Consider the following 16,526-nt stretch of genomic DNA (forward strand, 5'->3'; position numbering starts at 1 on the left):
AATTTTTAAAAATTTACAGTTTTTTAAATTTCACAATCCCTATATTAATATTTAATTTCTTAAAAGAGGGTTCTAATTCCTGTGTAAACCAAAATGAATATAACGTCCTTCTCCCATTTTTCGAATTTCAATTTTTTTGGTGTCTCTAACAGCGTGCGACTGTCTATTGGTATTTTCGGATGACGCTTTTTTTAAATTTTTAAGATCATTGTTACATGCGAAACAGGTGTTCCACAGAGAATAAAGCACTCTCGTAGTTCTTACGCAAGTAAAGTGTCACCGTCTGTATAGTTGTCGTGTAATAAAATATCCTGATCTGCGAAAAATGCTGACGAAATTTTAGATTTTTCCAAAACTGATGAGGATGCGGGAGGTTGAAGTAATATAGAGAACCTCAGAAGAATCTCTTATAGATGGAACTGTTACGGGACGGGGAATAACATTTTTTTTCATCCTGGATTTTCGCATTGATATTGCACCCAGTTTTAAAGACAAAACACACTTTCCCATTATTTTGGTTATATTTGTGTTTTTTTTTTTAATTTTCTTCAATTTATTCACTTTAAATTTTTCGTTGATTTTTCAACTCAAATTTACCACGGATTTCGAGGAGGGGGGAGGGGGTAAACAGAAATGTACGACGTCGTAAAAATATGCCATATTCACGGTTTAAAAAATTTTCGTTTTGAATTATTTAAAATAATTTTTGAAGTATTTCAGACTTCGTAATCTTTTTTTTTCAAATTTTCATTTAATTGAGGTTTTTTTTTCAAATTTTTCACGAGCTTTCATTGAAATTTGAACTGATACTAAAAATTTCCTTTTCAGTGAGGTGGGAGTGTTATGTTAAAAAAACACGTCGTAAATTAGGGGGGGGTTATTGAATTTCGACGGTTTACGATTATAGGGGGAGCGGGGGTCAAAAAATGCCCTTTTTTGCCGTCGCCATTAATGTATTACGCCTTATTTTGATTTTTTTCAATGTATGAGTACGACTTCTATCACTGAAACACTCGTCAACGTCCATACCATGTTGAAAACACCGGTTCTCGTCCGATCACCGAAGTTAAGCAACATCGGGCGTGGTTAGTACTTGGATGGGTGACCGCTTGGGAACGCCGCGTGTCGTTGGCATTTTTTTTTTGTTCTAAAAAATAAATTTTATTATTTCGCTCCAATTTTAACTTTTTTAATTCATATTTTTTTTAGTCAAGGAATCGACATGAACCAAAATCAAACAGTTCTCCATGTCTTTTACAATGATTTGGTCTCAACCCGGTACCGCAAAAATATGTTCCAAACGTGGATGAACGTCCTGGCTATGTTTGGCGGTTTAACAGGCTTGTTTGTGGGCTTCAGTCTGGTCACCGGATATGAAATTAGTAAGAAAACATTTTTAACAATAATTTTTATGTAACAATTTTCTTCAATTTTTTAGTATATTTCTTCACCGTTCGAGTCCTTTTTGACATCTTCATGAAACAAAAGAAGAGACGAAAGAAGGTGAACGCCATGAAACTAGTCTACGAAGGAAAATAAAACCCAAACTCACCATTTTTTTTGGATTTGTGTGGCTTCTCATCAACATTCATCAATCTTGCACCGAATCCGACAACCAACAATCAACAATCTATTTATATTTCCTTTAAAAACGAACATTTTCCGGTGTGTTCTTCAGTTTCTGATTGCACCTCAACCGCAACAATGAAGAAAGACATCTACAATCCGCAAAAACTTTTCATGCTTTTCTGGAAATCGACTTTTGTGACGTGGATCAAAAGTCGTCTCGTCATTTTTTGTACAAATACTGCCTCTCACGGTTTTCCATATTTCATCCGGACCGGATACAGTAAAATTGAAAAGACTTTTTGGGTCGTCGTGGTTGTCATTTGTTCCATGTTTGCTGTTTTACTGGTGTGGTATTCGTTATTTTTGAGTTCGGCGACTCCGACAGTGACTTTGGTCGAAAGTACGCATTATCCAACGTACAAAATCCCCTTTCCGGGAGTCACGGTTTGTAATGTCAACAAAATCAGTAAAAAGGCAATTGTTGCATTTGCTAAAAAATTGAAGAATCCGATTCCGAATGCGACCGAAGATGATACTTTAGAGCTTTTGAAGCAATTGAACGGTTATATTCAGTTAAAAACCGATTATGGAGACCGTTTTGACGATTTAAATAAATTATTGGCTTTTAATAAATTAAAAATTGAAAATGTCATGGCCACACTCATGCCGGAATGTGACAAAACGATCGAAAAATGTTTTTGGTTGGGCACCGAGGTACGTTGTGACGCCTTTTTCGAGTCAACTGTCACTTTTCTCGGCAACTGCTGCTCTTTCAACTACGTTGGACTCAAAAGTTACCGAAACTCCAGTCGCCGCGCTAAATCCTCGATATTGCAAGAAGCGAAACTCGTTACTGCCAGTGGTCCCCTTAACGGACTCACAATTGTCCTCAATCCGCTCGTTGACGATTATTTTTTCTCCACCTTCAAAATGAAGGGATTTCGCGTAATTGTTCACGATTCGTATGATTTTCCGGAACTCAATTCGCCGAATGTCTTTGTGCAGCACGATTATGTCGCACGTGTCGGAATCAATCCAGAATCGACCTACAGCAAGGACGAAATTTATTCGAAGGACATCATGTTGCGGCTTTGTTATTCGGACTCGGAAATTCGGTTGAATGTCATGCAACGTTACAGCTACATCAATTGCATGGTCGAGTGTCGAAGATTAATTGCCTTCAAGTTGTGTGGATGTGTCCCCTATAATTATCCGAGGAATGGGAGTCTCCCGATTTGTGATGCCGTGCAACAACGATGCATCATTCGGAACTTTGGTGAGTTTCTAAAATTAAAGAAAAAAAAAATTAATTAAATTAATTAAAAATAAAGCCCGGAATGTTATTATCTTAAATTTTTAAAATTAAAAAAAATGTTGAACCACATCGATCAAACTATCCCGATTGATTAATTTTTGTGGTATTTTTAGCATTTTTTTCTAAATTTTTCAAACTAAAACTTTAAAAATTATCTTTAGGTCTTTCCAAATTTTTTTTTTCGAAATTTTGCTTTAATTTAATTTCCTAACATCAAAAATTCAACGAATCATATTAAAAAAAATTAATATTTTATTAAAATCTCCCTTTTAAAGGGTTTTTTTAATTTTTAGGAAAATTTTTGTTTTAAATAATCTCGAAATTAAAAAAAATTCTAAAAAAAAATTTTCATAAAAGGTCAAAAATTGTTTTGAAAATTTAAATTATTTATTTCAAAACTTTTTTTTTTATTTTTCTCCCCAAAATCTTGAAAAAAAAATTAAATAAATTTAGAGTGGCCTTATTATACAAAAAAAAAATTGAAAAGTTTCAAAAATTATTTTTTTAAATCAAAATTAATTTTGTGATATTTTTTAGTTTTGTAGTTTTTAAAAATTTTGGATCTTATTGAAAAATTTAATTTTAATTTTAAAAATCTAAATTTTCAGAAACAATCAACGATGTGAATCCTCTAATCAACGAATCACTAAATTTTATGCCAGAACTACCTTTTTCGTCATCAAGTTGCCACTGCCTGCCCCCCTGCAAATATTATCAATACCAAGCTGTGTCTTTTCATGGCAGAATTAAATACAATCAGTCGGTCAGGACTCAAAAGTATCTGTAAGAAATTTTTTTTGATATTTATTTTTGCATTTTTGACAATTTTTCTTCCTTAGACGAGGAATTGAGACTCAGAATAAATCGATTGTTCACGTTTATTACACGGATATCGTAACGACTGTCTATCGCCGAGACATGTATTTGAACTGGATGAGCGTTGTAGCGATGTTCGGTGGCTTAACTGGTCTTTTTATGGGACTGAGTCTTCTAAATGTCTTTGAATTTAGTAAGAAATTTATTAAGAATGGTCAAAATTTATTTTAAACTTTTTGTCTTTTGTCTAAAAAAATAAAAATAATTTTTAAAATTAAAAAAAATAACTTGAAATAAACTTAAATATAAAAAATTAATAAAAAATTGAAATAAAATTAAGAATTAATAAATTTAATATTTTTATTTTTCTTGTCCCATGAGATATAAAGGGATATAAAAAAATTAATTTTTTGTTTTAAATTTTTTAACGTTTTTAGACGTTAAACGCTAACTCTTAACATTTGTTAAATTTTACTTTATATTTTTTCCAAATTTGAACTCAAAAGTGGAGAGAAATCAAACAAAATCTCCCAAAATGAAAATAATTTTATTTTTATATATCAATCTTTATATTTTTTTTTTACCAAAAATTTTGTTCAAAATATTTCAAACCTTCAATTTAAGTTTTTTTTTTTTTTGAAAAAGTTGCAATAATTTTTCAGAAATTTTTTTTTAGACAAAAAGTTTAAAATTAATTAAAAGCAACCGAAATTGATAAAAAAAATCCCGATTTTTCCTTTAATTCCCTTTTAATTTTCAGTTTATGTGTTCACCATGAGGAACTTTTTCGACTGGCTCGCCGAACGCAGCACAAAACTTTATGTGGAACCACTTCAAAAACGGGACAGCGACATTTCCCAACGCAAGAGTCGAGTTATTTTTATGGAAAAATACTAAATTTGATCATTTTCTTGACGTGTTTTTGTGATCATTAATCAAAACGCCTCTTTTGCTCCTCAATTACACGATGTTTTTGTGGGACATCTCCCTCACCGTCAAAATTGGGCCTTTTTTATGGAAAAGTACTGGATACTTTTGTTTTTTGACGTGTGCTAATAACAAAAATAGAAACCTATAAATAAAAGTTCATCAATCAAAAAATCATCCTTCTTTTATAAAGAGCGGTTTCTTTTAAATTTTATTCAGTTTTTCTTGAGTCGCCATCGAAAAATGTCAGAAAATATCTTTAAAAAGTATCTTCACCTCTTTTTGGAGTTATCCGCAATAAAATGGATAAAAAGTCGTTTTAAGATATTTTGCAAGATGACTTCGGCTCACGATTTTAGATTTTTAATTGACAAGACGTGCAATAAATGGGAAAAGACTTTTTGGTCCACGAATCTCGTCATTTGTTCCTGCATCGCTTCTATGCTCATTTGGTACTCGATGTACTTGAGTTCGGACACACCGACCGTGAATATTGTTGAAAGTGTGCAATATCCGACTTATAAGATTCCGTTTCCGGCAGTGACGATCTGTAATGTCAACAAAATCAGCAAGAAAGCTATTTATGCGATGGCAAAAGAATTGTAAGTTTTTCTTGAGATCAAAGCAAATGAAACCAAAAAAATATATTTAAAAAAAATAACTTTTTTTTAGCTCTCGAAATTTTCATTAAAAAAATATTTCCAATTTTTTTCGGAATAAAATAAAAATTTGTTTTAATAAAAAAAAATTATTGGCCTTAAAAAATTGTTTATTTAAAAAAAAATATTTTTGATTTAAATAAATACGAATAGGACAAAAATATATGATTTTTACAAAATTTTCTTAATTAAAATAAAATTTATTTTATTTACATGAAAAAGTTAAAAAATAAAATAAAAACGAAAATTGCTCTGATTTTATAAAAATCAAATCATTTAAAATTTGGAAAAAAATTTTTAAACGAAAAGTTTAAAAAAAAATTTTAATTTTTTTTTTTTTATTTTTTTATTTTTATTTAATTATTGAACGAAAAGTTTTAAAAAACTTATTTATTTAAAAGACTATTTAAAATTAATTTTCACTAAAATTATTATTTTTTATAGGTATATTAAATTTTGGACCTTATTTTTTAATTTAAAATTTTAGAAAAAAAATTTGATTATTTTTCTTTAACACCATTTTATTATAAAAATTTTTAAAATTAATTAAATTAATTTTAAATTAAATTAAAATTAAAATTCAATATAAATTTTTTTTATAAAGATTTTAAAAATATTTTTTTAATTAAATTTTTTAATATTTTTATTAGGTTTAGGACGATTCAAGGCCTGAATCTGTAAGAAAAATATTTATTGATATATTTTTTGTAGGAAAAATCCGATTCCCAATACAACTGTTAATGACACATTGGATACTCTAAACCTCCTGCGAGGATATATTGACTTCAAAACGGATTTTGGCGAAAATTTCGAGGACTTGGATACCTTATTGGCACACAACAACATGAAAATTCACCAAGTAATGGAAAAACTAATGCCTCTTTGCTCGGACATGATACAAAAATGCTACTGGCGCGGCACTGAAGTGCGTTGCGATGCCTTTTTCCAGGACACACTTACGTTTTTCGGTGCTTGTTGTTCCTTCAACTATCTCGGACTCAAATCAGCTAGTCAGCATGATAACTCAACCAGGACAAAATCTTCAATTTTGAACCAAGTCAAACTCGTTACAACCAGCGGACCCTCGGCAGGTCTCATAGTTGTCTTAAATCCGTTGTATGACGATTATTTTTATACGTCGTACCGCATGACGGGATTTCGTGTCATCATTCACGATTCTTATGACTTTCCGGGCACCAATTCGCCGAATATTTTAATTCAGGACAATTATGCGACGTATCTCGGAGTTATGCCTGATTATACGTACAGCAAAGAGGAAGTGCTCACGAAAGAAATTTCACTGCGTAAATGTTATGACGATTCAGAGGTGGATTTGAACGTTATGAGGAGGTACAGTTATAAGAATTGCATGAACGAATGCCGAAGATTGATTACCTACAAATTATGTGGGTGTGTTCCATACAATTATCCGAGAAACGGAACGCTTCCCATTTGTAATGCGGTGGAGAACCAATGTATCATGAAGAATTACCGTAAGTATTGACATTTTTCTATCTAAGTTCGCTCCAAATGAAAGAAAAAAATGTTTTAAAAATTTTAGGAAGTAAAAAATAATTTTTTTCAAAGTAGGAATTTTTAGTTAAAAAAAAAATTAACAGATTTGCTTCTAAAAACATTTTTTTATTATTACAAAATTTATATTTAATTTTTTATTGTATTTTAAAATAGTCCATTATTGTTCAGTTTCTGCATTGTAATTCTGAATTTTTGTTGAATTTTTTTTTAATTGGGCCAAAATTAATAATTTAAAATTAATCTCAATTTTTAAAAAATATTAAAAATTTCATAAAAAAAATTTCTGTCAAAAATTTTAAAAAAATTTTTTTTTTAAAAAAGTTTGTAAAGAAAAAAAAATCATTTTTTTATCTAATTTTTTAATTATTTTTTTTTTTGTATTTTGTTCAGAAAATTAAAAAGACCAAAATAACTTCATTTTGATGATTTTCATTTTATTTTATAAAAAAGGATTTTCGACTCTTGAAATTATTACCTGGGAAATTATAATTCTTTAAAATAAGTAAAATATTGATTAATTTTTATTTTTTTTAAATTACCTAATTTTCTAAATTATAAAATATTTCAAAACTTTTTTAAATTTATTAATCCCGAATTTGGATAAATCTTAGGGACAAGGAACGAGCCCAGGCTTAAAATTAATTTTGAGCAGCTAGAAAAAAAAAATGGCAAAATACCATGTCAAAATACACAATCCTCGTAAAATTTATTAAAAAAACTTTTTTAAATTCTTGAAAAATTATGAAAAACTGATTTTTCTTGACATTTTTAGTTTTTTTTTCAATATTTTTTTTTTGCTTCCTAATTTTATTAATTTTGCCCCATAATTAAAAAAAAATGATTTTAATTTTAATTCTTTTTTTTTTCGTAGATTTAATTAACGAAGCAGAACCACAACTCAACATTTCCTTAGACTTCATCCATCACACTTACCATGAAACAACATGCAGATGTCTGCCCGCATGCAAGTACTTCACATATTCCGTGACTCCAACTCAATCCAAAGTCCGGTTCAACCAATCTGTTAGAATGACGGAATATTTGTAAGTTTTTAATTTTTTTACTCCAAAATTTTCATTAAAATTAATTTTTTAATTCAAAGACGTGGCATTTCATTCCGAAACCAATCAATTTTGCATGTCTACTACACGGATATCGTAACAACCGCTTATCGTCGCGACATGTTTTTGAACTGGATGAACGTTTTGGCGATGTTTGGTGGACTTACGGGACTTTTCCTGGGACTGAGTTTCCTCAATATCTATGAATTCTGTAAGAAATTAATTTGATTTTAGACTAAAAATGAAATTTTTTTTATTATTTTTCAGTTTATATCTTCACCGTGAGGAACTTTTTTGACTGGTTATCAGATCGCCGCACGAAAATCCGCGTGACATCACTTCAAAAACGAGACAGCAACGATTTTCGACGTAAAAGTAGAGTTGGATTCAGCTTGTACTAGGAATAAATAATTTCATCGAATAAATGTCTCATCAATATTTGACGTGAAATTGATACTTGTAGTATTTTTTTCAATGAAATTCCAGGAAAATACGGTCATTCATCAGGCGCCTACGATTTTTTTCGACAATTTATGATTATTTTGATTGATTTTACCGATTTTACTATAAAAATCGAGTGCGTTTTAGTAATTTTTATCAGTTTCAATCCAAATTTTTCATTAAAATGACTTCAAAGGAAAAAAATACCAAAAAACCTTTTAAACTTCATTTTCTTCAGTGGGTTAAAGGACGTCTGCGAATTTATTGCACTAATACTTTGACACATAATTTTCGTTTTTTCGTGGATGTCTCTATTAAAACGAACGAGAAAATTTTTTGGTCCATTGCGATTTTTTTCGGTGCTGCACTCACTTCGTCACTTTGTTGGTATTCGTTATTTTTGAGTGCTGATAGTCCAACGGTGACTGTTGTGGAAAGTACGCATTATCCAACGTATAAAATCCCGTTTCCAGGAGTCACAATCTGTAATGTCAATCGATTCAGTAAAAAAGCTATGATTGCAATGGCGAAGGAATTGTAAGATTTGTCAATTATTTTTAAAATTTTTTTAAAGTAAAAAAAAATATATATAAAATCTAAAAAAAAACTTAAGCCATTAAATTTAATTATTTCACTTCATGTCTGAGATTTTGCCGAAAAAAGTTCAGGGGGAAAAATAAAAATAATTAGAAAAAAAGGAAATTTTTTGACATTTTTTGGTACTTTTTCATTGAAAAACGATAATGATGTCTAGTAAACATTAAAATTATATTAGATATAAACTTAACTTGCTTTAAAAACGCATTATCTATTGAAATTTTAATGAAAAAATTTTTGAGTCACGTGACCAAATTTTTTATTTTTTCGTAAAATTTTTTTTTGTGAAATTTTAATGAAAATTTGACTTAAAAGTTTAAAATAATGGAAATAAAAATATTCTAATTTGTTCAATTAACGTTCAAAAACGTCAAAAAAGTAGTAAAAAAAAATTAAACTCCATAGGAAATACAAATGCGACATAAAGTGAAAAAATTAAATTTTATGGCTTCAGTAAAAAAATAAAATTTTAAAATTAGTTCAATTAAAATTAAAAAATACTTATTTTTAAACTGATTTTTTAAAAATTCATAAAAAACAAAAAAAAAATAATTATTTAATTTAATAATTTATAAAACCTAAATTGTTAAAAAATATTGAATGACATTTAAATTATATTTTAAAATAAAAGAAAAATATTTATTAATAAATTTTAAAAAAAATAAATTTACTCTTTTAGTGAAAATAATATTTGAAAACTTAATTTTTCTTTCCCCAATTTTTTTTTTAAATTAAAAATTATTTTAAAAGCTTAAAGTTTTAAAAAGATAAATTAATAAAATTTAATTTAATTATTTTTTAAATTAATTATTTAATTCTTTTTAAATTGTTTTAATTTTTTATATTAACAATTTAATTTAACATAATTTTTTTAAATACATTTTTGTAGAAAAAATCCCGTTCCAAACGCAACCGTAGACGACACATTGGAAATTTTGAAACTTTTGAGTGGTTACATCGATCTCAACACCTACTCCGGCGAAAATTTCGAAGATTTGGATAAACTTTTGGCGTACAACAAATTAAAAATAGACCAAATTGTTCCAAAATTGATGCCCGTGTGCGGTGAAATGATCCAAAGATGTTACTGGCTTGGCACTGAAGTCCGTTGTGATGCCTTTTTCGAGCAAACGGTCACTTTTTTGGGGGCTTGTTGCTCCTTCAACTACGTCGGTGCCAAAAGTAACCACACTACCTCAAGAAAATTCGAAGCATCTTCAATTTTGAATCAAGCGAAGGTCGTAACAACCAGCGGAACACTTGCTGGACTCATTGTTGTCTTAAATCCCTTGTTTGATGATTATTTTTACACGCGTTTTCGCGTAAAGGGATTTCGTGTGATCGTTCACGATTCCTACGACTATCCTGAATTGAATTCACCGACAGTTTTCGTCAAAGCAGATGCCGTTTCCTATGTGAATGTCCTGCCAGAAGCTATTTACAGCACCGATGAAATTTACGGAAAAGACGTCATGATAAGGGAATGTTACGACGAAAACGAAATCCGGTTGAATGTCATGAAACATTACAGTTTCATCAATTGCATGGTCGAGTGTCGCCGATTAATTGCTTATAGCTTTTGTGGATGCATTCCATATAATTATCCGAGAAATGGAACCTTGCCAACTTGCAATGCTACACAAGTGAAATGTGTGATAAAACATAATGGTGAGTGAAATTTCTCAAAAAAAAATAATTAAATAACAAATTTTATTTTTTTCAAGGTGAAATATTGAATGCCAATCCGATTGTGAAGCATCAGATTGATTTAATGCCTGAATTACCAATCAGTTCGTCATGTAATTGCCTTCCGTCGTGCAAATATTATCAATATGCCGCTCAAGTGACACACGGGAGGCTGAGGTTTAATCAATCAGTCAAATCTCAAAATTATCTGTGAGTATTTTAAGGGCTAAAATAAGGTCGTAAATAACTCCAAAAATAAGAGAAAAAAGAATAAGAGAAATCTCAATAATCTCAATAAGAGAAAAAAATCTTTAAAAATGTCCAACATTATTGCGAAAATGATTAAGGCCGCTCCAAATTTATTTCGAACATTTTGTCCCAAAATCTTTTTTCCAAAATGGGGGGGGCAAAAAAATAAAAAAAAAAGTTTTGAAATACTTTTTCATACAAAATGACAAAATTTTAAAAATTTTTGATCAAAAATGAATATTTTAGTTACTTTTATGGTTTCTACATCGAGATTTGATAATTTAAAATACATCTCAGAGTATTTCAAGCTAAAAATTTTAACAAAAAATGTCGTAAAACTAACTGTCAAAAAAATTTATTTTTAAAATTTAAATTTAAATTTTAAATTTAATTTTAAAAATAAAATTTTTTTAAAAAAATTTTAAAGAAGAAAATCCATGCTAAAATACAATTTTTAATATAAAAGTTCTTAAAAATTGAAAATTTTAAAAATTTTGGGAAATTTCTTAAAAAAATATGAAAAAAAACCAAAAAATGGTCAATTTTGATGAAATTTTTAACTTTTTTTATTTTGCCCCATTGGATTTTCGACTTTTGAAATGGGGCATGGGACAAAAAGTTCAAAAAAAAAAATTTGGAGCGGCCTAATATATATTTAAGATATAATTTTTAGTAAAATTTATTTATAAATTTAAAAAAAAATATTTTTTTTTGTAAATTAGGCCGCTCCAAATTTTTTTTGAACTTTTTGTCCCATGCCCCATTTTAAAAGTCGAAAATCCAATGGGGCAAAATAAAAAAAAAAAGTTAAAAATTTCATCAACATTGGCCGTTTTTTGGTCTTTTTTCATATTTTTTCAAGGAATTTCCCAAAATTTTTTTAAAAAATTTCACTTTTTAAGAATTTTTATATTAAAAATCGTATTTTAACATGAATTTTGTTCTTTAAAATATTTTTCAAAAAAATTATTTTTCAAAATTTTTTGACAGTTTTTTTTACGAAATTTTTTTGTTTAAATTTTTATCTTGAAATTCTCTGAGATGTATTTTAAATTATCAAATCTCGATGTAGAAACCATAAAAGTAACTAAAATATTCATTTTTGATCAAAAATTTTTAAAATTTTGTCATTTTGTATGAAAAAGTATTTCAAAACTTTTTTTTTATTTTTTTGCCCCCCCCATTTTGGAAAAAAGTTTTTGGGACAAAAAGTTCGAAATAAATTTGGAGCGGCCTTAGGTACTATTCTTCTTAAAAAATTTTAATAACATTAATTTAAAAATTTTTTTAAATTTTTACAAAAAATTTAATTACTAAAAAATAGTTTTAGTTTGGTTGTAGCAGGTCAAATTATTTATTTATGAATTTTTGAAAATTTTTAAAAAGGTTTATTTTGCTCCTCATGTCAACTCGATTTTTGTCAAAAAATTGATTGATAGCTTGTTTCTTCTTTTCGTTCAAATCTGGTTCGAAATTCATGTTGTTTGTAAACTCTCATTCTGTCATTTATTATTTGAACTGCGCCATTTACACTCGAACGATTTAGACTTCCAAGTTTTTCTACATTGTATTTTTCCAAATTTTTACAAGCAAAAATATTTCGCGAGAGAATATTTACGGCAATTGTTGGATTATCTTGTAAAATTTGCTTTAAATTGTTTTTCAACTTGAATGGTACCAGAAATCTTCCTAAAACACGGACCGCTGGCTTGACCTTTTTCCTGCAAAAAAATTATAAAAATTAATAAAAATTAAAGTTTTAGTTGGTAGTTGTAGCTTCAAGAAAAGTGCGGAAACCTTGGAGCCTCAATTTTGGAAAATGTACAAAAATAAAAAAAAAAATTCAAATTTTTAAGAGACAAATTGGAAAATTTACAATTTAAAAATTCAGTTTCTTAAAAATTGTATAAAATTTCGAAAAATGAGGACCTAGTTTTATATGTAGTCACTTACGGTGTCCCAATTTGCCACATTGAGTTTAAAGTCAACAAACATTGCATCTTTCTATGCCAAAATTTGCTATGAGAGATGAATTCCTGCAAACAAAAATAATTTTTAAATATATGTTAAAAATTTTTTCCTTAAATATTTTACATTAATATCTCCAACTGCGACAACCATCAACAAATTAACCACAATAACCGGGATCAACAAGATAAAAATTGCTAAAAAGAGACGATTCGTGATTGATCGATACTGAAATATGTCTTCTTTACTTAACGTTAAAAGAGTTTCTAAAAAAGTAAAAAGAGGGATCGATCCTTTTAAATAATCTATAGGGTCATCAAGTTCGTCTGTTAACGTTTCATTCATAGGCATTTCCTCCGTTTCCTCCATTTTTTCCGTTTCCTCCATTTCCTCATCGAAGCGGAATATGAAAAAGCTAATGGAAACGAGGAATTGAAGGGCGCTAAAGAGAATTTTCAGGAGCATGAAGTTGTATTTTGCCACAGAAGGAATAAAAAGTCCAATCAACAGCATAATATTGATCGTAAAGTACATTAAAATGAACGTTTGTTCCTCCATACATTTATCTTGTTGGCACCCATTTCTTATCTTTAAGATCATAAAGAAATATGCGGAGATATTAATTAATTTCAGCAGGAGGACGATGTTGAAAAATTTTTCGTTGATCCGATGCGTGCCTCGGTAATACAAAAACAAGTAAATGCTCAAGTATATTTTTCCGATAAGGTTTCCAAGCAAAAGGAGCGCAAAAACATTATAACTAATATACGCTTGGGGTGGCATTAAAATATATATCAAAAATATAATTCTCGTTAATATCGTTGGCGTATTCAGAATAACCCGTTTCCAGTACATCATTTGCCACGTGAGGTCTTGCAGTGCTCTTAGCACAGGATGATGCAGTAAATGCCGGTAATCGTGATGCAAACTGATGAAATTAAGCACTTCTATATACGTGATGGGACAAAAAACGAAACTTTTGAGATTTATGAAAATCATTCGGTCATCTACGTACATTTGCTGAAGTCGCGCTTTCCAGAAATTCGTGAGACCGGACCGCGAAAGGTCTTCTGGCGCCACGGACACCAGCGAATCCAAGTACGAGGCGAAAATTTTTGGTGGAATTCCCTTTTGAAGTGTAGCCAAATCGATATTTGGCTTTTTGTCTAGTAAAGCTTTGATGAGGTATTCTTCCTTGTTCATGCAGGCATGATGCAGAGCCGTATTTCCGTTTGCATCTTCGGCATTTACGTCGGTGTGGTGTTGATTGAGCAAATAATCAAAACACTCGTAAAATTGGAGTTTTTTCTCATTCATAACGTAAACCGACCAGCTAGCGGCTTTGACGAGAATCGGACAATCGAACGCTGGGCCGACATACCGGGTGTGAATAAAATTCACGAGGAACCGAAAAATGTTGAGAGAACCAAAAGCGAGAGCAACTTCCAGTAGATCGATGAGACCTTTTTGATTTTTTTGCATTATTTTGGATTTCTGCATAAATTTGCGATAAAATTCTTCTTTTTTCTCGTTGATAATTTGCCATTGAAAATATTTGATGATGTCATATCGCATCAAGAGATGCAAAACTTCACCATTTTCGTACGTTTCATAGTCCAATTTACTGGCATACAGAATAGTTTCGATAATATCAAATTCGCATTCGTGTTTATATCCAACACGAATAAACAAGTCAAGTAAGAGATGAAGAACACATTTTTGCGTTTCTTTGTCAACTGAATCCACATTGTAACTTGTTGATCTTAAAATTTGTTCAGATATCCATTGAACGCGTTTATTGAACTCTAGTTTGTCCAAGCGATTCAAGGCTAAAACTTCATTTATAAGAGATTTTGGCGTATTCAGACCCAAAACTGATTCGTTCTCCGAGTAATAATTTGTTTTCTAAAAAAAATATATAAAAAATATTTTAAAATTTGTTTTTTTTTATGCAAAAGGGCCATAGAGAAATTAAAAAATAAACAAAAATTTTTCAAAATGTTATATCCATAAAAATAAACTTTCAAATCCATCAATTTAATTACAAAGTGATGATAAAATCAAAGAACGAACCTCTTTGCTGACCAGTAGATCATTTAAATTCAAAAAAACATTCGCCATGGCGAGTTAAAGTCGCAGGTGATGCGTTACCGGCAAATATTTGTTCGATACTGAAATACTGAGATTCTGTTTGTAGTGTCGTTATTTGCGACAGAAAAGGATTTATCCCATTGTAAAAATTAAGAAACCTGTTTGAACTTACATATCCTCAAAAAAATATATTTTCTACCTTCAATCTCTCTTCAGTTCCACTTCACATCTAACCATCATTATACACACATCGAACAATATTCTAATATTCGTTCCCGCGAATAGTCGCATTAGATAAGAAATTTTTTTGCACAAAAATTGTTTTAAATAATGCCGCTCAAAAAGTCCCAAAAACTTTTGTTCAAAATGGGGGGGGGGCAAAATAAAAAAAAAATTTGAAATACTTTTTCATACAAAATGATAAAATTTTAACAATTTTTGGTCCTTAATAAATATTTTTATTGTATATTCATTGAGATTTGATAATTTAAAATTTTTCTCAGAGTATTTCAAGTTAAAAATTTAAACAAAAAAATTTTGTAAAAATACAATTATTTTTATAAAATTTTAAAAGTTCACCTTTTGGATATCTCTTCAAAATAAAAACATTTTTTAAAATTTTTACATTTAAAAAACACTTTATTCGACACAACTAGTTTCGATAGTCATTTCTTCTATCATCATCAAGTGACAAAGAAATGAGATTTGTAAAAATAACTGTCAAAAAAAATTTGATGAATAAATTTTTTTGAAAAAATTTTATAGAAGAAAATTCATAATAATTCACGATTTTTAAAACATCAATTCTAAAAAATTATTTTTTTTTAAATATTTGGAAATTCCTTGAAAAAATATGAAAAAAGACCAAAAGCGGTCAATATTGATGATATTTTCTACTTCTTTTTTATTTTGCCCCATTGGATTTTAGACTTTTGAAATGGGGCATGGGACAAAAAGTTCAAAAAAAATTTGGAGCGGCCTAATTAATAAATTTAAAATTAACCAAAACAATTTTACTTTTCAGTCGTGGCTTGGAACTTCAAAACCAATCTATCCTTCATGTTTTCTACTCGGATGTCGTTACCACCGTCTATCGTCGTGATATGTTCCTGAACTGGATGCACGCCCTCGCCATTTTTGGGGGACTAACGGGACTCTTTATGGGTCTTAGCTTGATTGGAATTTATGAATTTGGTAAATTTCTTTGCTTTTCCAAAAAAATAAAAAAAAAATCTTAATTAATTTTTTTTCAGTTTACATTTTTACCTTCCGATACCTCTTTGATTGGCTCGCTGTTCAGAGTAAAAAAAATTTGGTTCAAGCAATTCCATCCAAAAAGCGATTGTCTCTTCTGTTCAGTAGAAAACCCAACAAGATTCACAAGTTTTGATAAAATCATCACGTGCTCATCATTTTGTCGTACATCCATTCACGTGAATGCTCGTTGCTACTTAAATCAAATCCATCCACACTGACGGACCGAGAGTGAGATTGCATGACTCTTTTTTACAACAATAGACGATTGACGATTTTGTAATCACAAACAAATGTGCCGTTTGCATTAGAACACAAATATTCATTCTCAAATAATTTACATGTTAGAGAGTACTT

The 16,526-nt window shown here is 29.3% G+C and overlaps 3 protein-coding genes and 1 non-coding gene across 4 annotated transcripts; all 4 read left to right on the forward strand.

Moving 5' to 3' along the window:
• Positions 1 to 1,015: 1,015 nt before the first annotated feature.
• On the forward strand, positions 1,016 to 1,134 carry LOC134836209 (5S ribosomal RNA). The gene has a single exon (XR_010162273.1). It is a non-coding gene; the product is annotated as a 5S ribosomal RNA (ribosomal RNA).
• An 88-nt stretch (positions 1,135 to 1,222) lies between these two features.
• Positions 1,223 to 4,151, forward strand: LOC134835273 (pickpocket protein 11-like). The gene is made up of 5 exons (XM_063850145.1): positions 1,223 to 1,382; positions 1,679 to 2,845; positions 3,493 to 3,667; positions 3,724 to 3,893; positions 4,138 to 4,151. The coding sequence occupies exons 1-5, from the start codon at positions 1,223 to 1,225 to the stop codon at positions 4,149 to 4,151; spliced, it is 1,686 nt and encodes a 561-aa protein (XP_063706215.1).
• Positions 4,152 to 4,255: 104 nt separating this feature from the next.
• LOC134835274 (sodium channel protein Nach-like) lies at positions 4,256 to 7,869 on the forward strand (the record flags this gene model as incomplete). The annotated part of the gene is made up of 4 exons (XM_063850146.1): positions 4,256 to 4,312; positions 4,916 to 5,229; positions 5,998 to 6,779; positions 7,694 to 7,869. Coding segments are annotated over 4 exons (1,329 nt in total), but the record flags the coding sequence as incomplete, so codon positions are not given.
• Positions 7,870 to 8,838: 969 nt separating this feature from the next.
• LOC134835275 (sodium channel protein Nach-like) lies at positions 8,839 to 10,821 on the forward strand. The gene is made up of 3 exons (XM_063850147.1): positions 8,839 to 8,861; positions 9,811 to 10,589; positions 10,646 to 10,821. The coding sequence occupies exons 1-3, from the start codon at positions 8,839 to 8,841 to the stop codon at positions 10,819 to 10,821; spliced, it is 978 nt and encodes a 325-aa protein (XP_063706217.1).
• The last annotated feature ends 5,705 nt before the right edge of the window (positions 10,822 to 16,526 follow it).

The sequence above is a fragment of the Culicoides brevitarsis genome, chromosome 3, assembly GCF_036172545.1.
Source record: "Culicoides brevitarsis isolate CSIRO-B50_1 chromosome 3, AGI_CSIRO_Cbre_v1, whole genome shotgun sequence".
NCBI classification, from domain to species: domain Eukaryota; kingdom Metazoa; phylum Arthropoda; class Insecta; order Diptera; family Ceratopogonidae; genus Culicoides; species Culicoides brevitarsis.